The sequence below is a fragment of the Syngnathus leptorhynchus genome, chromosome 9 (genome assembly GCF_054491065.1).
Source record: "Syngnathus leptorhynchus isolate UIUO chromosome 9, UIUO_Slep, whole genome shotgun sequence".
In the NCBI taxonomy this organism is placed as follows: Eukaryota; Metazoa; Chordata; class Actinopteri; order Syngnathiformes; family Syngnathidae; genus Syngnathus; species Syngnathus leptorhynchus.
The window spans coordinates 8707250-8734129 of record NC_141203.1 but is presented as its reverse complement, the minus strand read 5'-3'; the positions used below and the strand labels follow the sequence as shown (position 1 = coordinate 8734129).

Below are 26880 nucleotides of genomic sequence, written 5' to 3'. Positions count from 1 at the left end.
AAGTGACAAATAAATAAAGCACTTCCATGGAGGCAGCATTGGTTTAAATTCAATACAGATGTTTTTTTCTTGTGTTTTTACCTACTGCAAGAAATAAACTAATGGTTTAATCATTTGATTGAAGAATAAAGACATACACACATGATCAATAGACTAACCTACCCACAATGAGGCATTTTTAGCTAGACAAATGGGACAACATATATTGTAATTGAGATTATTTTTTGAATTATGTAAAAAATGGCCAAACAACAAAGCAAGTGCAAACCCGGCTACTGTATGAGAATTAATTACCTCCGAAAACTGAGGTGACTTTTGATTTAATTGAGTTTTACCGGTGAAAAACAGTAGACCTATTTTTATATTTTTCTTCCCTCTTGCTTATTATAATGAACAGAAGTTCCCCCCTCTGCTTGTGTGGTTCCACGCATGACGTATGTGGGGCGTCTGGTCTGGGCTCTGTCCCAGGCTGCATGATGCTCGGCAGCATCCACTCGGCAGCAAACATAGTCAGTGCTCACACCGCCCCACGCTCATCGCTTCTTCTTTTTTTTTTCCGCCCACGACAGGACACTCCGACAGTCGCGTTGGATTAACCCCCCCATCTTCGTTGGCCACGTCCACGTAGCTTCTTCCCACGGAGGCGACACTGAGTAGTAGGGTGGGGGGTGCGCAGAAATCGGCGTCGCCTGGCCAGGTAAGACACGTCGGACTCGATTTGGCTCCCACAAAAGGCGATGATAACATTGACGTGACTTTAATTCATATTCGTTTCAAGGCAGGTGTAGTTTGTAGCGGGCCAATGAGACTGTGAGGGAGAACACAACAGTGGTCACCGATGGGCCACATCCTTATTAGTCAAATGCACGAGCCCATCAATCTAACGTTCGACTTTCCTCCTCCAGCATCTCCATTCACTCCGCCCAATGGCTTCAGACACTTGTTTACATCCGTGGGATTTGTCTGCCTTTTGGATTTACTTGGTCTCTGCCGGACGGTAAAAGACGTGCAATCGGAATACTAGGTCGTAAATATCCCGTCAGGTCAGCCCATCCAAGCGCCACATGAGGGGACGCGCAGTGCGACCCTGCACCGCGGTGCTGCTGTGACTCGGTCGCCGGGTTCGAACATAGGGACCGATCGCAGGGCCGATGCTGCGCGGCCAGGGCATGCTGAAGAGCCGCTGCTGCGTCCTGCTTGGTGACCTGAGGCTGCTCCTGCTCGGGCCGCCAGCTCCTCCGCTCAGCCCCATGAGCGGACAAGCCGCGCAGAGCCGCGAGCCGGCCGTCACCGAGCGAGGCACCCCACCCGCGGCAGCAGCCACCGCTGCCACCGGGGCTGGAGCCGAGCAAGGACCGGCAGTGGCGGGCTGGGTGGATGCCACGGAGCTGTCGGCAGCGCTGCGCGGATGCGGCAGCTCCTCAGATGACTGCTCGAAGGGCAAACTGGAGGAGAGGTTCTCCCTCACCAGCTACACGGAAAGCGGCTTCAGGACGCCCGTATGCAGAATCTGCTTCCAGGGGCCGGAGCATGTGAGTGCAATGCATTTATTATTATTTTTTTTTACTGACAATACGGAGCCGCATAGACTCTTTTATACTGCAGTGTTCCCAACCTTTACTGAGCCAGGGCATTAGAAACATTTCGCAGCCCCCCCACCCCATAAAAAGAGACAGAAAAGAGTTCAGTGGTTCCTTGATTTACGAGTTTAATTAGTTGTGTAACAGAGTTTGTAACTCAAATTACCCATAGTTTGTCATTTAGCTGATTTTGTTTTTACTATCCTGTTAGTCACTACAAAATGGCAATAGTGTTACTAAATGACAGAATTGCTTTGGCGCCATCTGGTGGCATTTTTTGCTAAGATTCAAATTGGAGTGAGTTGAGGTGCTTCATTTATACTAAAGTAGTTTTTGCCGCCATCTTGTGGCATCTCTAGTACTACTAGAAGTGTGTTTTTTCAGGGCTGATACCGATCTTATTAATCGGAATCGATATTTGTTTCCAGTAATGGTGAAAATACTTGACAGAAACATTTTGAGTACTACTAAAAAATCCAAACACTTGACTTCAAATAAATGTCGCTTGAAATGACAATTCTTTCAGAATATTTCCACCACATCGGGCCTGTCCATGCATAAAATTAGACCCCTTTGCTCTTCTTAAAGAAGCAGCGCCATAATGAAAGTAATAAAATGAGAAGTGGAAAATGTAAGATCACCACACTAAGTGGCAATTAGCAGTTGAACCATTCGACTTTACTATTCTGCATCGATTTTTTTAAATGTTTGAAGTCGCTTAAACGCCAATCATGTTTCTGTCATCGGTCATTTTATAAAATACTTTCAACTGCGACACTTGTCTCGCTTTACGACGCCGACCAGGTTTACTCATTGGCCGTATGGACGCGTGTGGAAATATTTGATCAAAAATAAGAGCCGTAGCCAGAAAATAAAAGTGGAAGTAATATAGAACCATCACCATCAATTAGTGTACAAAATCTTTGAGTGCTAATGAGTTTATAGAATATGAAAGAAGGCAATGAACGTGTCCCTTTGCCTTTTATCTAAAGGATGCAACTTACAGTATCATTTCATGGCCATTGCCTTGTTAATGGCCTACAATCTGTCAGCTAATTGCTCTTTCTGTATCCTCGTGCATCCTTTCACCTCTGAGCTCCCACTTTTTAATTATTACCAAGACAAGGCCCACAGGCTGCTTTGTACACCCCCCCCCCCCCCCCCATTCTTTCCCACACCATCTCTCCGCACAGTCAGCACTTTTTGCGACGCATACAAAGGAGAGTAGGACCCAACGCCTTTCCCATGGCCTCCTCCCGCCACATTATCGACGTCTCCTTGATAGGCTCGTCAATAAAGCTTGATTGAACGCCATCTTATCTCTTACCACCAAGTCCTTGTCCCTCGCCAGCCCGCTTGGTGTTGGGGGTGTTGTCTCTCTGCCAAAAGCAGATATGGATCTGCTGAGGTGTGAACCGTGCACGTTTCTGAAAGGGGAGATAAGTGGAAGGCCTGCATGCCTCTGAGTGATAGAGCCGGCGGGGATGTTAGTCGTCCCTCTCTTCTGCCTTCGCTTTTAAGGTTGTCACATAGAGCGAGGCGGCTCGTATCTGATGTGACAATCCTCCAAACACTTGCATTCCCAAGGCTGCGAGACAAAAAAAAAAAAACAGTAAAAATAACGTGAGAGATATATCAGTGCTAAATCTTTAGAGTTGTTGTTAGAGCAATGCTATAATGACCGTGAACAGAATACAATCACAGCAGTGCAACTTTGGCCAATGAGATTTTTGGTGACACTGGTAAATGAAAACATGGTATGTAATGTCATCAAACTCATCAAAATACACATCGTGAACAATTATTCTATAAAAAGGCTTCAAGATGTTTAATGGCCTTTCTATTTAAAGTTTACATTTTTTTTTGTTTAAAAAAAAAATAAAATCCCTAACATCCACTAGCTTAATGCTAACACATAATGGCAAACACCATAAAGAGGCTAACAAATAGCATCTGTGGCAGTGTTAAAACGCTTTAAGCAAGCAACAAAACTTTGTGATGGCTCTTTGGCACATGACTTTCCAAGGTTGCTGCTGCAGTAAAAGAAAGGTGCTAGAATATGATGAAAGCCCATTGTAAAAATTCGGATGTTTTGTGGACACTGTTAACCCTACTCAACGTCTTCATTCAGTATCTCTGTGCTCACACAGGAGACCCGTGAAAGTCGTCCTCCGTCTCTCTCAAACCTCCGGGTAGCGTCCCGCTAAAACAAACGAGGGAACGAATCTAAGCGTCCTTGCCACCGCGTCTAAAAATACATAAGCGAAAAACCTGGCGCCTGTGGTTGCTTCCAAGCAGATCAAATGTTTTACAACCTAATTCTCTCTTTGTCTTCCAATCTCTCGACATACAAAAGAGACCAATTCTGAATATAACCCTTCTTGTTTGAACAGAATGAGATAATGAGGATGATCGCTCTTATGTAAGAATCCCACAACAATGGCACCGCCTCGCTGGCAGGTTGGATTGGCGGAATGATCACAGCTTCAACACTTGTTTTGTTCACCAAACAATTTCCTCATTCTTTCCGAGTCGAGCTAGACGTTACACGTGGGAGTTAAACGAACCAATGAACAATTTAAGCCTTTCGTTACCTAAATATATTTTGACTAGTGCCGCAGACAGTGTGAAATGACAGCCGCTGTCCTTTTGTTTTCTCCCGATAACTGGAATGGATCAGAGTATGTTAAGCAGAGCGGCAGCTGCTCTCGTCCCATTAGGACACCATCAGTAATTGATCTCGGGGTTATTCCAAATTACCTGCACTGGCTTCCACACCTCATTGCCCTCAAAGTCACATTCGGTTCTATCCCTGCTCTAATTGCTATGAAATAGCACAGTCTTTGGGAAATGATGTACAATTTTCTAGAAAATGAATGCAGTAGTCCCGCAGGGGGGGGGGGGGGAGTACAATTTCGGAGCAACCACTTCTAGTCTTCATCTTAGAATCCTAAACTGTTCTTGCTAAATGGCAAACACACCTAATGCACTTGGACTTGTCTGCAGAACAAAAAGAAGCCTGGAGGGGAACGAGTTAGCGTCATTCTTTCTATATGGCTCGGCGTGACGCTTCCTGCATCTTACGGAGGACAGACGCTCTGCCATTTTGTTGGAAATGGCCCAGAGGAAAAGCAAATAATTAAAAAAAAAAAACGAAAGCGCTCATCTTGATCGAGGCCTCCCTCCCCCATTTTATCTCAGACATAACGGCGCTCATTTAAACACCAATAGATTTACTCCAACCACACACACGCTCGCACACCGTCGTACCTCTTAAATGAATCTCCTGGGAAGTGGGCTTCCTCATGTCTCGGCTCACTTAAAATGCTCCAATTTATTCCTCAAGCAATCATCACTTGACACACCGGTGAAATGCAAAAGAGACTCATGCATAATATTGCATATTTGTCATATCCAAACATCTCATCAGGCTGCAAAAGTTCCCACTCATTTTTGCCGTTTGTCTGATAAGTTTTGTCATGGATCTTAAGTTTTGTTATTGATATTAAAACAAAAGGTGCTAGACCCGAATTGACCGCTATAAAGCGAGTAACGATAGCACCTATCCTCTCTTGAACCACATGAAAACAATTTGATCTATTTGCCTGTTTTTCCAGATATCTGCCGTATTGCCGTTGCTCATAAAAAGAAACGCATGTGGTCTGAGTGCTGTTACCAATTTAAAAAAATGCACTTTCGGTAGCAGAGTTTATTACCCTGCAATTTCCCTTCTCCTAAAGTTAATGGAGTGAACTTGGATGGAAGCCAGGTCTTTGACTAATGCCAGAAGCGTTTGCTAATTTAGCATCATGTCATTATTTACATCCACAGTGAGAGCATCGAGTCGAAAATGCAACGCACTAAAATGTTTTGGGTGATAATGCAGCAGCACAAAACAGTAAAACAATTCAAAAGCCGCAGATTGTTCTATTTCCTTTGGTTCGATCAACAAAAGGACATTTAGTTGTCACTTCCTGTACACGTGGGCTCGAACGTCACGTTTGTTATCGGATGCGCCCATTCGCTCATCAGCCTGGCTTTTCGGCTCTTGGCGGCCATCGGGAAAGTCACAGCGAGAGTGTCAAGTCCTGCCGGACACGTCACAAGTGTTCTGATGGCCCTGCCAATACACGCCCACCCGGACCATCTGTGGAACGGGGCCTTTTTCTCCTCCACCTATCCCCCCCCCCCCCCCCACTACTCCCTTTCCTGTTGATTTCAACACACATAATGTGGAAAATTATTTTAATTTGTCATTTGACAATTTAGTCAGCAAGGCATACCTGCTTTGTTTTATTCACATATTTCTGCTATTCATGAGAAACTGGTTGTGTTGACTCTCTAACACAGTGAAAGAATCACTACTAGGAAACATTAATTCTTTTATTTCTTATGCAGGGGGAGCTCCTGAGCCCGTGTCGCTGCTGCGGCTCAGTCCGCTGCACCCACCAACCCTGCCTAATCAAGTGGATCAGCGAGCGAGGTTCCTGGGCCTGTGAGCTCTGTTATTACAAATATCAGGTCATCGCCATAAGCACAAAGAACCCACTGCAGGTGAGGACTAGGATCGGTCCCCACTTCTTAATGTCACGAGTCGGCGTTTTGATGTTTCCGTAGAGATCTGGCGAGTTGCCCTAACTGCTGACAGTATTGGACGGATTCAATTTGCACTTGAAAAAGGATGACAGACGAAGGAAGCGATTGTGAGCATCATTTAGAACTCAATGTACCTTATACTGCAACTCTGCCACATGAGTGGGAGGGAAAAACGGGTGACTAAAGTGCTTTGGTGGCATTGCAGTCTATTTACATCATGTATTCAATTTCCAGGCACTTGCTTAAAGTGCCGTGCGTACGAGGATTCCCCTCAGATTGTGTCTGGATTGATGCGAGACGGAAAGAACTGAAACTAGCTAACATCATGGTAGAGACGCAACTCATCGATTTTCAAAATAATCTATTTTCAGAATTTATTGATAAGAGCAACTGGGGAAAAAAATAACATATTGTGAAAAACTGTGCCCTCACCCAATGACCTTACTTGTGCGTGGTCCCGCAGTGGCAGGCCATCTCACTCACGGTGATTGAGAAAGTTCAGATCGCAGCGGCCATTCTGGGATCTCTCTTCTTGATGGCCAGCATCTCCTGGCTGGTATGGTCCTCCTTCAGCCCGTCAGCACGTTGGCAACGCCAAGACCTGCTCTTCCAGATCTGCTACGGCATGTACGGCTTCATGGACGTCGTGTGCATAGGTGAGCCGTTTCCATTCCGTGCCAGGCGTTGATGGCTTGAAGGGAAACAAGCGAATCAAATGTCAGAGGTTAATTTGCCGTAACATCTGTTGGAATATATCGTGTTGGAAATGATTCGAATGCGTTCATATTGCAACTACAATGCAGGGGGTCACACTTTTTGTTTGATCCACCGAGCAAGATGGTGCTCATCTTTGAAGTAGCTTTCACTGCATACATTTGAATAGATTTCAAACTAAGTGACACTTTGAGAGGCCCCTCGCGGAAGGACTGATGAGAGAAAGGGGGTGGGGGTATTTTCCGTATGTGATGATGAAAGTGACATTTGTAGCATCATCCGCTTTAAAATCGACATCCTCCCGTGAGAAAGACGATGGGACGGCATCCGGCACTAGGAAAACTCTTTGAGTGTCACTGCAGGAAGATGCAGGATGTGAAGGAGGGGAGGGTTGATTATCTCCAGTGTGGTCAGGATTGACAGCAGAGTCGTGAGAGATGAACTTAATTTGAAATGAGCGTGGGTGTGTTAAAAAGATAAACAGACATGACTTCTTGTCTCTCGTGTGAAAATCGAGGTGATCCCTGAAATCTCTCTTTCGATGATTGCAAAGATAATTACAAAAATGATTCCACTACATCTACAACCATAACTGCTTTCGGTTGACGTTTAAGGTGGTAAAAGGGTGGAGATGAAAAGTTCCATGTAAAAATGTATTTTTCATGACTACAAAAAGTGCAAATGTTGTGAATCTCCACCAGAATCACAACACTATGGAAGAATTGAAAAATGATGGTGTATGACAGCGCGGACAATCATGTTTAGCAGGATAAACACGTCTTAATAATTGGGCCTAATTTTAAAAACTCACACTCCCAAATACCGGTGTGAAAAGGCTCTACTAAATAACATGTAATTCAAATGATCATTGCCAGAACTGGATTTTTGTGTTGTCCGTAGCATCCAGGGTGAAGCTGATTATTTACGCTGAACTGCACATCCCAAGGTTCTGTTACAAATAGATTCTTCTCTCCGACGTGAGGTCAAAGAGCACAAAATCAATAAGTAATTTCAAACTGCTCTAAGAGATTATTGAACGACACCAGAAAACAAATACTTCACTTTTGCTAACCCCGAATTTAAAACAAACAAAATGTTATGCTGACACTTTTTTGCTAGTTTGCGCTTAACTAAGCAAGAACCTCACCAACGTTGCTCTTTTGACAGCGCTGATCGTCCACGAGGGGCCTGCTGTGTTTCGCATCTTCCACCGCTGGCAGGCTGTCAACCAGCAGTGGAAGGTCCTCAACTATGACAAGTCTATGGACAACATTGACCTGAAGGATGTCGGGGTGGACAGGACTCAACAGCCCAGCCAGGCTTATCAGACTGGTCTCGGGGTGTCCACCTCCACTTCCTCGCTGATGGTGGTGGCCTCCACCGACACCGGCACCGCCTCCACCACCGTAGCGGCGGCCGCAGGAGGTCCGGGGACACACGGGAACCCCGATGGCGGCGCGGTGGCCGACCCGCATTGCCCTTACAACCTCCTGCACCTGCTCAGCCACTTGAGGCCGTCGGAGCCTCGTGGCCAAGCCGGTGGTAATGCAAGAGAGCTGGTCATGCGGGTCACAACAGTTTGAGGAGTCCGATGAGGCCTTATCTCTAACGCGGACGGGCGGGCGAGGGGATAGTCGCAAAGCAGCTGAACTGCACCAGACTCATGACGTCTTCTTGTTTGCATCATCACTGTCCTTCCATGGATTGAATAAAATACAAATTGGTTAATTTGCAGAGCTGCCTGGAAAATTCCTTCTCATGGGGATTCATGAGAAAGTTCACAAGGGTCCCGATATGACCTTTTAAGATGAATTAGTATTGTAACGACTGTTTTTCATTTTGTTGCGTTCCGCATTTCATCAATAAAGTTCTTAATGATAGTTTTATCCATGTATACATTTTATATTTTATTAGACTTTGTATTTTGTACTTTTCACATTTCATACCTGCCTCTTTTGCGTTTTATGTTAAAAAAAAAAGCCTTTTACACAGTTGTGTTGACATTTTTATATCCACTCGTGATCAATGTTCTCACTTAGACTTTAAAGGCATAAATCTTGATGTCCAAGTAAGAAGTGAGAATCTACTCGTAAAATATACTTTAAAAAAAACTTATATCATGACGGCCTATTATCAGACACGCAATAGTCAAGCAATAAAGTATATTTAAAAAACGATTCGATATTCTCATAAAATGATATATTACAACTTTATACTTTCAAAAATTTCAGCATTTTCTAATGATTAAATCAAAATTTAAACATACAAGTTCCATATATTAGCCACGATCGAAATTTTGTCTACTTAAAGAGGTCGACTACACTGCTCAATTTCAATGTACTGATAGGAGAGAACACAAATCCACATTTCAAACTTCAAAAGATGTGCAAATGGAAAGAAAAGTGTGACTTACTGTCGGGACATCAGAGCATCATCAACAAGAACTGGACGCGGCGTCGTATCAGCACAGTGTGTGGCACAAGGGTGGATTACTGAGGGAGGAAAAAGTGGAATATTTGTCATTGAATTATTTGCACTTCACCGGACGCAAAGTTGTCAATGCAGTCAAATTTGAAGGATTTCAAAAAAAAAAAAAAAAAAACCTGACATGCATACTGTACATGCTTTTATTGATGTCAAACCTAACATAATAGTGACAAAACAATTCCCCTAATATCGATCCAAAAGTTATCATGCATCCCTACAAGTTACCAAATTTGGAGGGGGGGGGGGGGCTGCGTCATTTAGGGTGAGTGGAAAATGGTGACACAGTTTCTAAATACAGGAAGATGTGAAGGATGGAGGGATTGGAGCAATCAGAGGGACAGCGACTGCACCAAAGTATTGGTGTCACTTGGAGTCTATTGCCCCCATACAGTATTCATAGCTCACATTCAGCACACACTGCCAGTGATCTCTCGCAGTCTTTCAAGCGTTCGCATTCAAATATTCTCTTTCATTGCTCTTGTTTCATGTCCCCAGAATGTCAGTTTGAAGAGGCTGGCCGCTGTCGGTCAATGGACTAAAACTAAGGGAAAAGTTACTTTTATTTTTACGGCAAACCGGATAGTACACACGACGACCTCAATATATCGCTAGCAGTTTAAATATGGTGTATTGGTTTGTAACACATTCCCACGTGAGATTCTTTTTCTTCAGATGGAAACCGGGGCCTTATCATGAATCATGGGAATCTGAAAGTAAAAAAAAAAAAAAGCATACTAGAAGAGCTGAACTTTATTCTGGGTTAATCAGAGGCACTTATTTAAACTTTCAAATGAGTTTCAATGTGATTTGATAGTTCCGAACACAGCGACATTCAAGTTATAAGTTGCATTAATGTTGGGGAAATTTCTAAAATATATATATATATATATATATTTTTTTTAACATCAATTAAATGGTCGTTTCAGCAGGGGTGTGTAGACTTTTAACACTCATGACATCCCTGTATATCATCTCTGTCCAGATCCTCACCAGAAGTTGTAACCAGTCCTTGTCACTGCGTATTTTACTACAACCAAATAACTTTTGGAAAAAAAAAAGCTATTGATGACTTCAAAAGCTTAAAAAAAACGTATCCACTGACAAATCAACTGCTACAACTCGAGATATTAATTGCTACGGTGTCATCGAGGTCATTTTTCATTCAAATTTCAATAATCCAATGACGCCTACACACATAACGGAAGATTTAAATGGGATTTTAGATGTTCTGAGGTCAAAGGTCAGAAGAAAGATGAGCTCCAGATTAAAATATATTTTTTACTGCATCTTCTAACCCTGAATGATTGTGTTCAAATCAAAATAGGAGAATTTAATATCTGTCATTTTTTTGGTCCCAGACTAATTTATACATACGCTCGCCTATGGATGCCTTTTTTTTATTTTTATTATTGTTTTTTCCATCACAGCTATCTAACAAATTGAAGCAAGTCCAGCATATAGATAGAATCAGTAGCACGATTTGACTGCTGAATTATTGAAGCGCCATCCAGCCGGCCGCTCGGAGGTTGTGGAGAGTTCATTGCCAATTTGTTCGCCTGGCTTCTCGTCACACGTTTGAAACGAAAAGTGAGCGTCAAAAGGAAAACCAACTGCTACGTGCTCTATTGAGTGACATTCTACTTCGATATGCTCACAAGGTACAACAAATCACGGATAATGTATTTCATTTGAAAGCTTTTCCAGTCATTCTGCTAATGACGCTCAGTGAGTGTTCAGTTATGTCGCAAGTTGTTCTCCACGTCCATGATTAAAAGCAATTTGAAAAGCACAGAAAATGAGACAAAAAGGCTCTGTTGAAATTGTGTGAACTACTTTAAGTCAGTGTCGTTAAGAATTCAAAAACACTCTGGGATAAAAAGCGACATAGTAACATTAACTATTATAACTCCCCCTGGTACTTCTCTTGCTTCTACAAAGGGAAGTTAACATTTAGACAAACTGAGCAAGTCGATGTTGAAATGAATTGGTACGTTATGTCCAAACAATCATAAATTGTGAGGAGCAAATACTAGAAATTGTCGAGATGACCAGGAGTTTTGTAGAAGTCGTGTACTGACAGTGAAACAAATACTGGCACTGAAAAAGATTGTACTGAAAATAAAATGGCACCATAAACACAATATATACCTGTTGTGTTTTTCCCCACTGAAATTATTTTTCCTAGGGTTCATTTTATCAGTCCACTTCTTTATATATTTTTTTTAAAGAAAAAAAAAATATCTGAAAATTAATTATCAGTGCAATTTTATTTTCAGCAGCAAATCTTAATGACATTGTTCTGGCTCCTATTATGGGAAATGCTTTTCAATTATTTGCAGCATCCCCCCCCCCCCCACACACCATGGTTATATTGCCCACAATGAGAGGCGGGTCACTGAAAGGTCACTGCCTACATGTTGACAGTGGCGTTGATGAAATGCAAGGTAGATTTAAAGGTGTGAGAGCAGGCAGTTCCGTGACAGCACTTTAAATCATTGTTTACGCTCTTTTTTTTTTTTCTTCTTCTTCTTCTTTAACACGCCTGCTCTTGTAATTCATGACCACAGGAGGTTTATTGTGTCTCTCAAGGGCATTTCCATGTGATACATGACAGTTGCAAACTAGCAAGAGTCCATAAATTAGACTACATAGAGGCCATAGTGGAGGGTATTTAATATAGACTGCCTGTCTGCGTGAAACCGGAATGAATGACGTTAATGCACTGCTAGCGAGAGGCCGCATTTCAGCAGTAGCTATTAAACCATTAAGTCGTCGTAGTATTACTATCGATCAATTGTTTTGATAGGCAGAAGTGAATTACCGAAGAGATTCTGATATGATGAACTTATTTCAGCTTGCAATATCGGAGGTACTCCATCTATCTTTAAAAAATATATTTTCTAAACACCTTAATTGAAATATGACCTTTATGTTTTAAGTCATTCAAAATATATTTGATCCTAAAATTTGATGAATGGGATTAGATACTAAGAAACTTACCAAAACGTGACATTTGTACACCTATTAAGATAAAAAAGAAAACCTTGGGGGGGGCCAAACTCTGTAAAATTTGCACATATGTAAATTTATGCTGGATACTCGCAAATGACCAAACATTAGCTTAACTAAAATGTGCTTGGCCATTTGGCAAATTTAAGTATCTATAAAATGGTTAACTCCCTTTAACACTATGTACGGTTCATAAAAATCCATTACTTTCTACGAGATCTTTTTTTTTTTTTTTTCCCCGAAATTGAAACAACTTAAAGTTCAACCAGCATCTACTGCATTATTCTATTAATACTTTGAGTAGATGATGTAATGCAGTACACGTCCTCAGCCCTGACAAATGTGTTGTATCAAGGCCTCATGTCGCTGCCATATAAACACACAAGGAGTGTCGCCATGTAAGGAGAAGAAAGAAACCAGCTGCTGTGTTTGTCTCTGAAACACTTCTTGTGTCCACACAGAAATATAAATACACAATCTGAGACAGACTATTTACTTTATAGACGCCTATTCCATTTATTTATTTTTTTGTTCTGGTTGAGGCTCAGCTTTCTAGCTCCGTCTCTATTTGTCAGGCGTGTGCATGCAAGTAGCCGTAGTGGGGGGGCGCGCTCTTCTATGGAATAAATTGAGCGGCTCTCCTTGACCGACAAAGAATCCGCCAAATAGAGAGCGAGGAATAAGATGCTTATCCTAATACTTTGAGAAAATTTTCCAGAGGTGAGTGCAGGAGCGCTTGGGACACTTTTGGTGAGTTACTATTTTTTAATATTTCATCTATTTTGCTCTTCTTAAATATGTGCAGTTGTTACCACTTGAATAGTTTGCTGCTGACTTTATAGTAATTTGTTGTGGGGTTTATAAATAAATACAAAACTACCTGTAACAAATATAATGCCTTGAAACAATGTTATGGAATGTTTATATTGAACTGATTATTGCTTTATAAATAAAATAGAGGGGAAAGCAAACTCGCTTGCTGTTTGTATAATTATTGAAATAACTGAATGTTGGAAAATGAAGGATGTTTTTCTATGAACATTTGGCAAAGTGTGTGCAGATTACAGAGGAATTGGCTCCAAAGTTAATGTTTAAAGATTCCAGCTTCCAGCAGACATCGCTCTTGTTTTGTCTAATCATAACATTTTAAGCGTTGCCAGTCACATCTTTGGAATTTTCATGATCAAATTGTTTGTTTTCTCTAAATTGCACAACACAAGTGGGAATTGGAAGACGGGTTAAGGATATAAATCCAGAACCTTTTTTTTTTTTTTTATCTTGAGTGTTTTTGGTTGATTGGAGTGATAAAATCCAGCAAGTCACATTGCTCAAATTTTACTCACATTGTTTTTTTTTTTTTTGAAACTTTAACATTAAGATGATTTAACTGAGCGGTGATAAGCTCCTCTTTCGTCATAGCTTTAAAATTCATCTCTTTCTCCGACACAAACGGGATTGTTCACAGACACAGTTTAAAACAACGCTAAACATTCTTGGTTGCTACGGTGGCTTCTTTTGTGAGGCGCCTCTTGTTTGTCATCTGGTTCCTGTATTTAAAGACAAATCCTCCACAGGATCCTTTCTGTCTTATATATATCACAGGGGACGGACGAAAAAATGGCAAAAATTCATCTTTCAGCGTTCATCTTCTTGTGCATGGTCCATGCCGCCATCCCTCAACTGACTCCTCGTGGACCAAGGCCAGTACCCGTGCCCAAAGACAGACCAAAAGAGACTCTTCCAAAACCAGAAGGTTGTGAGAGTGAGTTGGCATCCTTTTGCAGATTAGAGGAGTGCTTGGGGATTGTACTTCTGTCAAGTGGTCTTACGTTAGCTTCTTTCAGCCAGGATGGTCAACTGCCCTATCAAGTTGTTCTTCACTATCGACACCTCTGAGACAATTGCCCTACAGGAGTCCCCACCTGGAATATTGGTGGAAAACATCAAGGAGTTCACCCGGGTTTTTGCCCACAAACTGGTGGATGAAGAGTACCGAGATCTGGTCCACATCACCTGGTCCATCGGAGGCCTTCACTTCTCGCAGAAGCAGGTGGTCTTCAGTCACTTTGCAAACAGGGAGAACTTCATCAGGAGTCTCGGCGGGATTCGATACCTGGGCAAAGGCACCTACATCGACTGTGCCCTCAAAAACATGACGCACCAATTGACTCAACACCACGCGGGAACGAAGGCGGTCCTCTTCTCCGTGGTTATCACCGACGGCCATGTGACGGGAAGTCCATGCGGCGGGATAAAGGCAACGGCGGAGAGGGCCCGTGAGCAGGGGATTCGTGTGTTCTCAGTGGCGGCGTCCAGGTCCATCGATGAAATGGGAATGAGAGAGATCGCCAGCTCGCCCGCCGAAGTTTACCGCAACGACTATCTGGCCGTGGAAATTGTTAACGGCAGGCCAAAAATAAAAGGAGAGTCCATTGATCGTATCATACAAGCCATGGTGACCTCCTCGCTCTAATCTTATGATTCTACTTTCTCACTAGCAGGTATCTTCTAACTTCAGTCTTTTCCTTGCAGAAATATCAAGCCTTTATGGAGGTAAGCGTTACGGCAATGTGGGAAATTGTGATCTTTCTTTTCTGGGTCATTGAAATCAACTAATATTATTTTGCTATTGTAGTGCTACCAACAGCAATGCTTCGAGACTCCAGGAATTCCCGGACCGAGAGGGCCTCGAGGGCCAAAGGTAGGTTTAGAAAGAGGGATGGATGATGATGAGCTGGAATGGAATGACTGTTTTGGAGTGGCTGCGCTTGCGATGGCTGAGGTTTGAAATGGTGGCATTGGCATTGATGTAATTTTGTAGATGAGGATTGTTCGGGACTGATGGAATGTTTGGGGTGAGATTGGTTGAATTGAGATAGATGGGGGACTACTCGGGATGGATGGAACGATTGGAACAGATGGTATGACTGGTTCCGTGTATCCTGTGTTTGGGCTTTATGGAATGGCTTGGGTTTGGATGAATGGAATATTCAGGTTGAAATGGAATGTTTCAGTTTTGGCCACCAAAGGTCAATTATAATGTTGATCATGTTGATGATGCATTACAGGGTACAAAAGGAGACAGTGGTTATCGTGGACCAAAAGGTGAAAAGGGAGGACAGGTAGGAATGCAATACTGACATCTAATCCTCTCTTTTAAGATACTAAAAAGATTCTCCCAACTCCACTTTGACAGGGTGATCCTGGCATTGAGGGTTCAATTGGACATCCTGGACCAAAGGTTTACTCAACAAATCATGTGGTCACATGGATTTCATTTCAGTCATTCACAAGTCTTGCTTTATGCTTTGACACAGGGAGAAGTCGGGTTGAAGGGCAGCAAGGTGAAACCGATTATATTCTGCAATCCTCTGATGATCTGGTTGAGTAAATGGTTTGAATTGATGAGTGTCCTAATCCCCAACAGGGTGATATAGGAGCAAGTGGAGCAAAGGTAGGTTTACCTGTTGCGGCATAATAAGGTAGACAAGGGAATCTTAACTGATCTCCAAATTTTCAGGGTTTGATGGGAGTACCTGGCCAGAATGGAACCGATGGGCAGAAGGTGATTTTTAATTTGATAAATTTTGCAAGTGTATCTTATCTGGGGACCAATTATCAAATGTGGTATCTTCAGGGTAAAATTGGCCGTATTGGAGCTCCTGGCTGCAAAGGGGAACCAGGGGACAAAGTGAGTTAATTTTATGTCTTTAATTATAATGAATCTTGGTGAACTTCACACATGAGCGATGATTTTTGTTTTGTTTGTTTCTCCAAGGGACATGACGGCTACCTAGGAGAAGTCGGTGAGGTTGGTCCACTAGGCAAAAAAGGAGAAAAGGTATTTTTGTTTGATCACAAAGATTTTTTTTTTTTCTTCGCATGGCTGCTCACGAGTGTTATGTTACGAGACGACAGGCCAAAGTGAGACAGTCGCGTTCAATTTTAGCTGTTAAACATTTCACAAGCTGAGTCTGGTGCTTCTAAAATGGAACAACTCTGTGTCATTTTGAAAAACATGTTGAAATTTTATTTCCCAGATTGATACTTTATTACAAAAGCTTAGGAAAAGGGGATATTAAATTTTAGGCTGCTCTCTCATGACCTGTTATCTATAGTTAGCATGCTAGCAGTTAGCATCATCCATCCTATCCTTTGTTTAAAAGGCTCCATTACAGACCGAGTTCGTTGAAGATGAGGTCATGTCCTCACCGGTTGTTTTTCGTGTCATTCAGGGAGACCTTGGCCTTCACGGCAAGTCAGGTGCTGTTGGCCCTGAGGGCGAACGGGGAGCAAAGGTGCAAATCTAATTAAAACTCGTGAACTAATCGCATTTACACCACAGTCATAACACCTGGACTGAACGCCTGCAGGGTGAAAGAGGAAATCCAGGAAATCCAGGACCCCCGGGAGATAAGGGACCGGCGGTACTTCAAATTGATTTTCATTTTATTATCTTGACTTACCCAGATAGTTAATGACAGTGAAAGATTACAATGAACTCTTTCAGGGACTGCGTGGCTTACCTGGACCAAGAGGCGAACTGGTATATTTCTTTTATACAATGATTTTCTTCAGGTGGCTTTGCTGCAGTGTGTTAACTAATGAACATCCACAGGGAAGAAGAGGTAATGGAGGGCCAAAGGGAGGTCAAGGATCTGTTGGGAAAAAGGGAGAAAAAGTAAGAACATTTAAATATTCTATTTGGCATGGTGGGAAAATGTCTCCTTTCTTTGTGGCGTTTGCTTTTGGAGCAAGTTTATTACAAAACTCTAAGCATAGCTTACATATTGTTATTTCTATTTTGTTTGTTTGGTTCAGATTTTGAATTTTCTGTATTACTGGAAATAGATCATGGTTCCGCTTATCTTTTTTTTTTATTTTTTTTTTAAATAGGTGAAAAGTGATTTTTTCAGACAAAAACAAGTGTGTTGATCTTATGTATCACTCAAAAGGGAGAACGAGGGCCAGAGGGAATCCGGGGGCGACCGGGGGAGGACGGATTTAAGGGAGAAAAGGTGAGGCTGGGGGATTTGGCACCAACATTCTGATTTTGTCAAATTATTTATGATGTCAAAATCAGAAAAGATGACGATATTGCTTCTGTTCTAGGGTGATCCTGGCCTTCCAGGCCCGAGGGGCCAGGCAGGAGAACCAGGAGTTCTTGGAGCAAATGTGGGTTGTTGAAAACATCAAACAATTGGAGAGTATTCCTATTTAAAAAAAAAAAAACAATACATGTGGATACATTGCAGGGAACTTTAGGAAATCCAGGAGATCCTGGACCGAGAGGAGACTTGGGTCCCCAAGGACAGCAAGTGAGTGAAACTAATATTTGATGTCAACAAATGTGGCTCTCATTATTTCTGAATTAGCTTTATGGGCAATCCCCCCTAAAGTACACTGCTGCTGTTACAGTCCTTTTTTTTTTCTTCTTAGGGTGATAAAGGAAGACAAGGATTCAGCTACCCTGGACCAAGAGGCCCAACTGTAATGTGTCCTTTGCTGTTTAATTTGACCACTGTGCAATGAAAAGCAGGCACACATGTATTCTCCCCTTTTTACCAGCAATGCAAGTTTGGAGTAGTCCACTCCACAGGGTCCTTGACCGTACTAGAAAAACTTTTGTTGGAAACCATTTTTTAATTGAACTTCTATTCAGCACAATTTTGACATATATGTGATTATGGTGCATTGGATGATCCCTTTTAAAGTATGCCAAGTATTTCTCAGGGTGACCGAGGTGATCCTGGAGGAAAAGGACTTAGGGGTGGTCGAGGTGAATGTGGAGCCAAGGGAGAGCCGGGAGACAAAGGTCCACGCGGGGAGTCTGTAAGATTCATCCCTTTGTGCTTTGGTTTGATTTGCAAAACCTACAAAGTGATCCAAACTGGTCTCAGAACATTGCACAAGTGTTAGCGCTCAGACATAACGGCTTTGATTGAAACAGACTAAAGGCTAAAATTGCATGTTAGCATTTTTTCTTTTTTTTAGATGATGATTTTGGCTTGTTATTCTGTTCAGGGGGAGCCAGGTCATACGGGCGAGCCTGGAGCCAGGGGAATAAGAGGGGACCCCGGGCCTGATGTGAGCAACAGCACAGATATTAAATATAAGTCAAATATGTTGCTAAGCGTGTGTAATGCTTGTATGCAGGGTTATCCTGGACCAATGGGCGATCCTGCACTTAGAGTGAGTACGTCCGAGGCGAGGAGGAGGAGGGGGGGGGCGCTTTTGTCAACATTATCACTCCATATTGCTCTATTTGTCTTTGCAAGGATTGTGATGTCATGACTTACATCAGGGAAACTTGCGGTTGTTGTGGTGAGCAAACCGTAAATATACACCATGATCCAAAAAGTGCAAGTTAGCTCCTATTACATATTTCAATGATGATAAAGCACTTCTTACCTTTTTCTCGTAGACTGCGAGAAGCGTTGCGGTGCCCTGGACATCGTATTTGTCATTGACAGCTCCGAGAGTGTCGGGCTGGTTAACTTCACCTTGGAAAAGAACTTTGTAATCAACACCATTAATCGTCTGGGATCTATGGCCGACAACCCTGCATCTCCGACCGGTAAAGTCTGGCACCTTCTAAATGATATCGTAAAACACATCGAGAGACAAAAGTTTGCCTTAAAAGAGAATGAATCAGTTTTACGTTCAATTGAATATCCGGCAGTTTGTTCAAATGAGACCGAACCTTACTCTTGGATAACTCGAGGCAAATAATTTTTACAACCTGCAATCTTTTTCAGGAACAAGAGTTGGAGTTGTTCAGTACAGCCACAACGGGACCTTTGAAGCCATCCGTCTCGACGACCCCGACATTAACTCCATGTCTGCTTTCAAAACGGCAGTGAAGAACCTTCAGTGGATCGCTGGGGGTACCTTCACCCCTTCGGCCCTCAAGTTTGCCTATGACCACCTCATCAGGGACAGCAAGAGAATCCGGGCCAAAGTGTCCGTGGTGGTGATCACAGATGGGCGCTTCGACCCGCGCGATGATGAGGATCTTCTCAAGTACCTCTGTCACGACAGCAACGTCGAGGTGAACGCCATCGGGGTCGGAGACATTTTTCAAAAAGCCCAGGATGATGAGATCCTGGGATCCATTGCGTGTGACCGAAAGGATCGAGTCACTGGTATGAAGAGTTTTGTTGACCTGGTGACAGAGGACTTCATAGACAAAATGGAGACTGTGTTGTGTCCTGGTAAGTTCAGTGGAATCTTAAATGTTATTCAAACTTGCGTTGTAACCCACCATCTATTTGTTCTCCCTTGAAGATCCAATTGTTATGTGCCCTGATCTCCCTTGCAACAGCGGTAGGTTAATAACGTAGCAACTTTGATTTTGATCCACTTGCTTACGAAACAATTTGTTGGATTTCCATAGAGCCTGATGTGGCTCCGTGTGCCCAACGTCCGGTGGATTTGGTATTCCTGCTTGATGGCTCAGAGCGCCTCGGGGTGGACAACTTCCGCCACGTGCGTGAATTCTTACAAACGGTGGCAAACAAACTAGTACTGGCTCGGAGTAAAACGGATCGCCGGCGAGCTCGCTTGGCTCTAATGCAATATGGCGAGGACGGGGAGAACGTTGTGGCTTTTCCGCTCACGCATGATCCCGTCCTCGTCTCTGACGGCGTGGCTCGTCTGCGTTATCTGGACTCTTCGTCGAGCGTGGGGCCAGCCATCACCCACGCTATCGACAGAGTACTTGGCATGGGAACGACTCGCCAGACGAGACGCCTCGCCGAGATCGCCTTCGTTTTCATCACAGACGGCTTCACAGACAGGAAAAAAATGGATGAAGCGGTGTACGCTATGCGTAAGGAACAGGTCGTCCCCACAGTAGTAGCCGTGGGAAGCGACGTGGATCAAGAAGTGTTAACCAAGCTGGCCATGGGAGACGGGAACGCCATATTCAAGGCGAAACACTGGTCGCAGTGGCAGTCGGGCTTGCTTAACCAATTGATTCAGTGGATATGTTAAAGAGAAACTACACCAAAGACAAGAGCCTGGTTTTGGTGCTACTACTGTTCAATAACCTGGCCTTCACAAAAACCACATCTCCTGATGCTCTGTACAGTCTATATTTGTAGCAACCTCAAGTACTATTACATTGCACACAATAAATCACATTTAAAATAATAAACATATCGTGTCCTGCCTTTTGTCAAGTCCCAGCTGTGTTTTTTAAGCCCCCCCCCCCACAAAAAAAAAGATTACAGTTAGGTTAAGGTCATGTTCTGTGCAGTATTCCTCCCAAGTACCCATCCATCTCCATGTGGGAGGCGGAACAATGGACAGATGGACCCATGGATGAATATTTTGCATTTTTCCCCCGCAGACGCTCCCATCGCCTTCTTCCTTACATGTCGTCCAGCTGCACAGGAAGGGGGAGGGGGGGAACAAAATGTGTGATTGAAGAGTTTATATTGAGATTGCAATGGGCCTGAAGCACCAGGGACACTTATGCAAAATACACAGGAAATAGTTTTCAAATGAGTTTGACTCAGCAGTGACCTCGTGTTTTCTCGTAATAAGGGGAGGCGGGGGGGGGGGACACACTTACCAAGTCATCAACATCGCCAGTGTCATCTTCCATTGTTGCGACTGGCTCTTTGTTTTTCTCTTCAGCCAGGAGAAACTGACAAGAGAGCAAAGCTTTGTCAGAAATGAGGAGGACAATGTCGGAGTGACTTGAAATTTTGATCTTAAGTCACCTGAGCGGCTTCATTTTTGGACACAGAGCTTCCTTCCACCTCGTCCTGGCTAATAAGAGATATGGAGGCTGTAACGGTAACAAAAAGACCCTATAATGATGGACTGTAAAATTGGTACACATTTTAATTCACTTCTCAAAACACAGTGTGGACATTTTTTGAGAGACTTTTCCCGGGACGGACTAAACGGATAACCTTTGCGTACCTTGAACAATCAGGTCCCAAAAGACTTCCAGCCCTCTGTTTGTGATGCTTCCTTTCAACGACTGGAGGTAGCTATTGTACAGATCGGCCTTCCCCAGCTGCGTAGCCAAAGATATGAAATAATTCTAAAATCCTTCAAACACTTGCCAAGAGCGCACATTTGACGAGAAGTGGCATTGGTTCAAGGAATGGGAAATAGTCCGTTTATTTACCTTTACAGACTGTTCTCTGAAGGCCTGGATACAGGTGATGCTTTTCATGTAGTACTGTGTGTTCTTGTTGCCTAGCAACTGCTCTATCCTGTGAGTCAGCTGCTCGCAGGCTGGATGGGTGAGTCGTAGTGGTCATCCCACCCAAACAAAGAAACAGAATTTACAATAGATGCCCATTAGTCATGATCAAGACCAGTATTGTATCTGCAATTAAGTGAACTGTTTATTGTAAAATGTGTGAACTAAACTTTGAAATAGTTTGCTTAAAAAAAAAAAAAAAAAAGACCTTTCCCGACACCGATCATTGCTTATTGCACAATGTGAACAACAAAATAAAATAAACCTCACCCTCTTGGAACGGAAGGGTGTTTTGCTTGATCAGGATGCGGAAGTCACGGGCGGGATTAACGCTTCCGACCTGGATGAAAGGAGAAATGAGGTTGAGAATGGCGAGTGGTTCAAACATAACTCCCGCCCCCGTCTCTCCCACCCAGCTTCTTACCGAAGTAACAGAGCCTTCAGAAATGTCAGCCAGATTATACTCCTCCTCTACCTCCTCCTCTGCCGTATCTCCCTTTGCCTTCTTGGCATCCGGCTGCTCAGAGCTGACAGTAGAAGGGGTCAAATAGAAGACAGTGAAAAGTACATTGAAGAACCTTGGCCACACAGAAGAGGGAGGGGTGGGGCACTAGCACACTAAACTGAAGTGCGCGTTACATGTTGATGTCATTCTGCTTTGACCACAAAATGTGATTTTTGGTTGACAAAGAGGTGTTCAATGTTAGAGCTTCCGCTGTAGCATACACAACTTGACCTTCCAAAGATGCCAGACTTACTCTTTTCCAAATATCTGTTCACTAGTCTTCAGTTGCTTCTTCTTCTCCACTACTTTGAGAGGAAACGCCTTCTTCACCTCCTGTAGGGGCGCTCGACAACGCTCCTCGATGACATCCGGGCGCTCCAGTACAGCCGCCAGCCACGGCTCCATTGGGGGGAGGGCTGTGCCGGGGCTGACGGCTCGATGATGCAGGCACTGGAAGAGATTGGATTAGAAGACACGTTTCAATTGGATTACAGGAAAATGATTGTGTTAGTCTGAATGAGAGTTTTAAATACGAGTAAACCCCTTGAGTACCGAGATGCTAATCCCTTTTTATTAGCAGGCTAGCTGCTACCACACCATTTCTTACCGATGGCAAGTAATAAAGTGAAAATAATGTATTACTGTATTCGTTTTTCTGGTGACATTATACTTGTATTTCCTTCATTTAAAAACATATATACTACTACTCTGTCATGAACAGAATTGATTACCTGGAAAAGCCTCTGGAACTCTGGGTTGGGAATGTGGTGGACTTTGACCAAATCCTTTAGGTCTCCATCTTCATCTTTCTCCATCAACATCATGGAGTCGATGAGAGAATCGACAGCCTGCAGCTGAGTGTCTGTGTATGCACAGCGATCTCACGTTTGATTGGCAAGGGCAGTGTGGTTTTCATTTAAGACGGTTTACTTGGGCAGACAGTGTAATATCAAATCAAATGGATCATTTTTATGTTTGTAAAAAGAACAATACCTGAGGGGCTGAATTTCTTGCTGTTCAGAGAAGCATAAGAGAAGTGTCTGAGGTCTTCCATGAAGGGCAACTGGACGTAGATGAGACACTGTGGAGAGAAACACGCATTTGTTAGTTTAGTTGTACGGCACTAATGGGCAAAACAGCAATTCCTTTCTTCAAAATTGCCCAATTTTCTTTATACCTCATAGTTCAACTTGATGCAAGGGAAAGCTGCTCCAACTTGAGGGTTGGCCCGGCGGTCATAGGCATACCGAACAATGGCCACCATTTTGAGCTCATCCAGCGCCCGGACGAGAGCAGACAGTGCCACACCAGCATGCTGAGCCCGGGGGAAATGCCATCGGTCATCACAAAGAAATGGGATTCATTTGACAAAATTTGCTACCGGATCAAACCTGATCGCCGCTTGGAGCAAAAATCTTGATGGCCTGCGTTCCCATGAAGTAGTGACGAGGAACCTGCGGGCCAGCGGAAAATAAATGAACAATGTTGAACGTGAAGCAAAAACACAACAAATTTAAAAAATATAAATTAATGGCAATTAAATGGCATGGTACCAGGTTTTGGTTGGTAAAACCTAAAACGGCAAAGCACTTCCCATCGTGTGTGTATTTCATCTGCTCTTGATCCACTTTGGAGAAAGGAACAATATCACTCCCATAGCAAAAACCTGGTAACACAAAACAGACACACCGTCTATTTAGGGAGGGTAAAATCGTAAATAATTACACGCAATATAGCAATAGTAAAGAAACACTGCGATTGAGGATTTAAAGACATGTTGAGTAGTGGTAGCCCAATTGAGCCATACTGTTGAAAGCATACATAATTGGAAATATAGATAGCATTGCATTCTGTAAAACATAGTATGGATACCACAACAGGAAATAGCGACCTTGGACTATGTCATCCTTCTGCACTTCCGTCTCATCATCGTCATCCAGACAGAAGACTGTCTCTCTCTTGACGTTGTCTCTCTCGTTGCTCTGTGCGTCCACCGTGAGCCACGTTTTCTTCAGCTTCTCCTCTGTCACCTGGTGGACATAAGCGGGACTCACAAAAGGGTCTCGATATCCTTTTTTAAAAAACAAAAACAACCTACACCAACATGATGGCCCAACAGGTAGCGCCCAAGAACCATATAAGCAGCCCTTGGGCATGTTCTAAAAAGAAGTTAACTGTGTCTAAAAAAATGGACACAATACAATTTCTTGCCAGAATTCCAGTAGAAGCATACTATAATGATGATGATGATTATTAGTATTATAGTCTTTAGAGTGCTTGGCAAATTACGTACAGCTTTGTAGCCAACGATGCGAATGGGCAGAGCGCTGCCGATGGTCAGCTGACAGGGCCACGCCATGGGTCTTCTCTCAATGTGCTTGAACATACACAGCCCTTCGATAGCATTTCTGCGAGTTGGGGACAAGGGACGCTTAAATCAAAGCAAACCGATGAAAGACTTTGCATGTAAAGTTGACATACAAAAAGTCGCTTGGAAAAAATTCCACGAAGTCTTATCAATCGTGCAATTAAACAACCAAATACATTTTCCATGAACTGCCTATTTCTGCAAAAATGTCTGTTACCAACTGGCGCTACACTTCCTCTTCATTCAATAAGCGTTTTCACCTGAGAGTGTAAATCTGATCAAGACCATCCTCCTCATCCAGGCACAGCATGATGTGTTTGACCATCTCTAATCCAGTCTTCTGTTCCTTGGACAAGCCTTTGCCCGAGCCTCTTGCACCAGGACCTCCTCTTCTCTCATTGTCAGCTTCATCCGTTGATTCATCTTCAGGAGAAAAGGGTAAACTACAAGATACAAAGGATGGAACCATTGTTTTGAAATATAGATTCAAGCAACTTAAGTGACACACAAATAATATCCCTTTAAATACACTCTTAGAATAATCTACATTTACAATCTGTTATTTTCTCCATTGCGGTGCATCTGTGGTTATGTGACAAAGCGTCATCAACAGTATTTTTTTCTTTTTCTTTCTTGGAATCGACCCCTGGTGCTTCGAATAGCATGGCGTGCGATGCAGCAGGCCTTAAAATCTCCAAATACAAATACCATCAGGCATCAATTAGCACTCAGGTATTGGGTCGGTATTTACGAGGATTTTTTTTGTAAAAATAATGCATATTTATAAGGGGGGGGGGTGTATTAATGTCTTTTCAAGTGGCACCACCTGTCATTTTTTCCTGAGGAGAAAACAGGATGGGGGTGGGGGGTCTAAGTGAGGCGCTGTGTTAAATTATTCAAGTGGCATCTGTTGGAGCGGATGCCCCTATGTGAGGAAACGCAGTGTTGGAACTTACAAGAACTGTAGCGTAATGTCAGCTCCTTTCAGGTTTTCAACAATGACGTCCAGCTGTTCTGAATCTGCTTCAATACTGAGGTCACTCAGGAAGTAAATATTGAGTCGATCATAGCGTTTTCCCCTAAAAAAAAAAAGAAAAAAAAAAGAATCATAATATTGATGTGGCACAGGATAACAAAATGGCATTTCATACACCTTTATAGCACAAACATTACCAGATAAAAAGAAAACTCTTACTTTATTCCTGTTTGAAGAAGATCCATGCAGACCACAAGAGCATCTAACCCTTTACAGAACAGTTAAAGGAGACTGTTTCTTTCGATGTTATGTATATTTTTCCCACAAGTGTAAAGTTCTATCAAAGGATACAGTCCGCCTGTTGATTCTCTGGGTGGACTTGATTCTCAATCTCCTCCAAGAGCTCAAAGTCAGGTAACATCAGGTTGCGGTGAACAGTGATATTTTGGTACTGGCCATCTTCAGCCAGTGGGTTCTTAGTCGAGTCTGTGCCGAACAGAACCAAAGCCAATTCGTCCTTGAGTTCAGCAAAAACCTGTGAAAACAAAGTGCAATAAAATGTGTCGTGATGATAAGAGACTTATTATTAATTGATGAGATGTTATTCATAATATTATGTGAGAAAGTTGAAAGGTAATTTTACAGGAATAGGAGATAAATGTTATATATTCAAAAAGAAGATAATATAAAATAAAGTGGTGTATTTTTAAGAGAAACGTAATGAAAACCAAGATTAAAGTAATATTTTTTAGAATATTGTTTCATTTCTACAAATATTACTTTCCCCCTTGTTTTATTCCTCGTAAAGTTACAATTTTAAAAATGTAATTTTATAATTATTTTTATTTTCAGTATGGCCTACATAGTCACTTTGATAGTTCTTGATGCTGAATAAATAATTTTGTAGTTAAATGTATCCTAGCTTACCTGACGTTGGACAAACTTCTGAATGACTTGTTTGGCTAGTTCAAATGGAGATTCTTCACCCGGTGCCGAGTTGGACATGGAAAGTCCAACATCCATGCAAAGCACATGGAACGACTGCAATACACAGACAAAAAAACATATTTTATTATGTTGGTCATTTTATTAGAAAACACTGATGTATCACGAAGGCTTGTCAGCTTGCCCCTTCAGACATGTCCCTCATCCAGCATGTTTCATTCATTTCTGAACAACACGGTGTGTTACGGATGTAAATATAAAATTATTAAAAACAAACGGGTTGCAAAGATATGTTTTAAAGTCACAACAAATGTACTCACTTTCGACTTGGACATTGTAATATTATTTTCCCTCCTTTGTAACACGTGAGTAACAAAATAAAAGGTCCGTGTGAAAATGGTGCTTACTTCCTAGTTATTAGGGTGGCACGTTACAACGATTTTGAAAGCAGCTTGTTTTGTCATTTTCCCAAATTGA

At 42.7% G+C, this 26880-nt stretch overlaps 3 protein-coding genes across 6 annotated transcripts; 2 read left to right on the top strand and 1 right to left on the bottom strand.

Annotated features, from left to right (window-relative positions):
- Positions 1-421: 421 nt before the first annotated feature.
- LOC147051017 (E3 ubiquitin-protein ligase MARCHF4-like) lies at positions 422-8734 on the top strand. The gene is made up of 6 exons (XM_085920608.1): positions 422-697; positions 779-810; positions 906-1532; positions 5979-6134; positions 6640-6832; positions 8058-8734. The coding sequence occupies exons 3-6, from the start codon at positions 1152-1154 to the stop codon at positions 8471-8473; spliced, it is 1146 nt and encodes a 381-aa protein (XP_085776734.1). The 5' UTR covers positions 422-697; positions 779-810; positions 906-1151; the 3' UTR covers positions 8474-8734.
- Positions 8735-12969: 4235 nt separating this feature from the next.
- On the top strand, positions 12970-20544 carry LOC147051016 (collagen alpha-2(VI) chain-like). 4 transcript variants are annotated; one of them, XM_085920177.1, is made up of 28 exons: positions 12970-13136; positions 13961-14139; positions 14231-14841; positions 14919-14939; positions 15022-15087; positions 15455-15508; positions 15583-15627; positions 15704-15730; positions 15814-15840; positions 15907-15951; positions 16024-16077; positions 16165-16227; positions 16622-16684; positions 16760-16813; positions 16897-16932; positions 17005-17067; positions 17342-17404; positions 17499-17561; positions 17642-17704; positions 17826-17876; positions 18120-18218; positions 18411-18473; positions 18543-18578; positions 18665-18710; positions 18811-18963; positions 19145-19600; positions 19674-19712; positions 19783-20544. In XM_085920177.1, exons 2-28 carry the CDS (start codon positions 14004-14006, stop codon positions 20379-20381), a joined length of 3096 nt encoding a protein of 1031 aa, XP_085776303.1. In that variant the 5' UTR covers positions 12970-13136; positions 13961-14003; the 3' UTR covers positions 20382-20544. The 4 variants fall into 4 exon arrangements, with proteins under 4 accessions (XP_085776303.1, XP_085776301.1, XP_085776302.1 ...); XM_085920175.1 differs by having other exon boundaries at positions 13961-14148; XM_085920176.1 differs by having other exon boundaries at positions 12976-13136; positions 13989-14148.
- Positions 20411-26826, bottom strand: LOC147051015 (DNA repair protein Ku80-like). The gene is made up of 21 exons (XM_085920180.1): positions 26724-26826; positions 26386-26499; positions 25810-25993; positions 25678-25726; positions 25439-25561; positions 24743-24925; positions 24408-24522; positions 24006-24144; positions 23668-23780; positions 23506-23568; positions 23292-23429; positions 23108-23195; positions 22846-22976; positions 22368-22564; positions 22034-22136; positions 21880-21949; positions 21532-21641; positions 21321-21417; positions 21116-21183; positions 20965-21039; positions 20411-20775 (listed from the first exon to the last, which is right to left on the bottom strand). The coding sequence occupies exons 1-21, from the start codon at positions 26736-26738 to the stop codon at positions 20761-20763; spliced, it is 2190 nt and encodes a 729-aa protein (XP_085776306.1). The 5' UTR covers positions 26739-26826; the 3' UTR covers positions 20411-20760.
- Between the last annotated feature and the right edge of the window lie 54 nt (positions 26827-26880).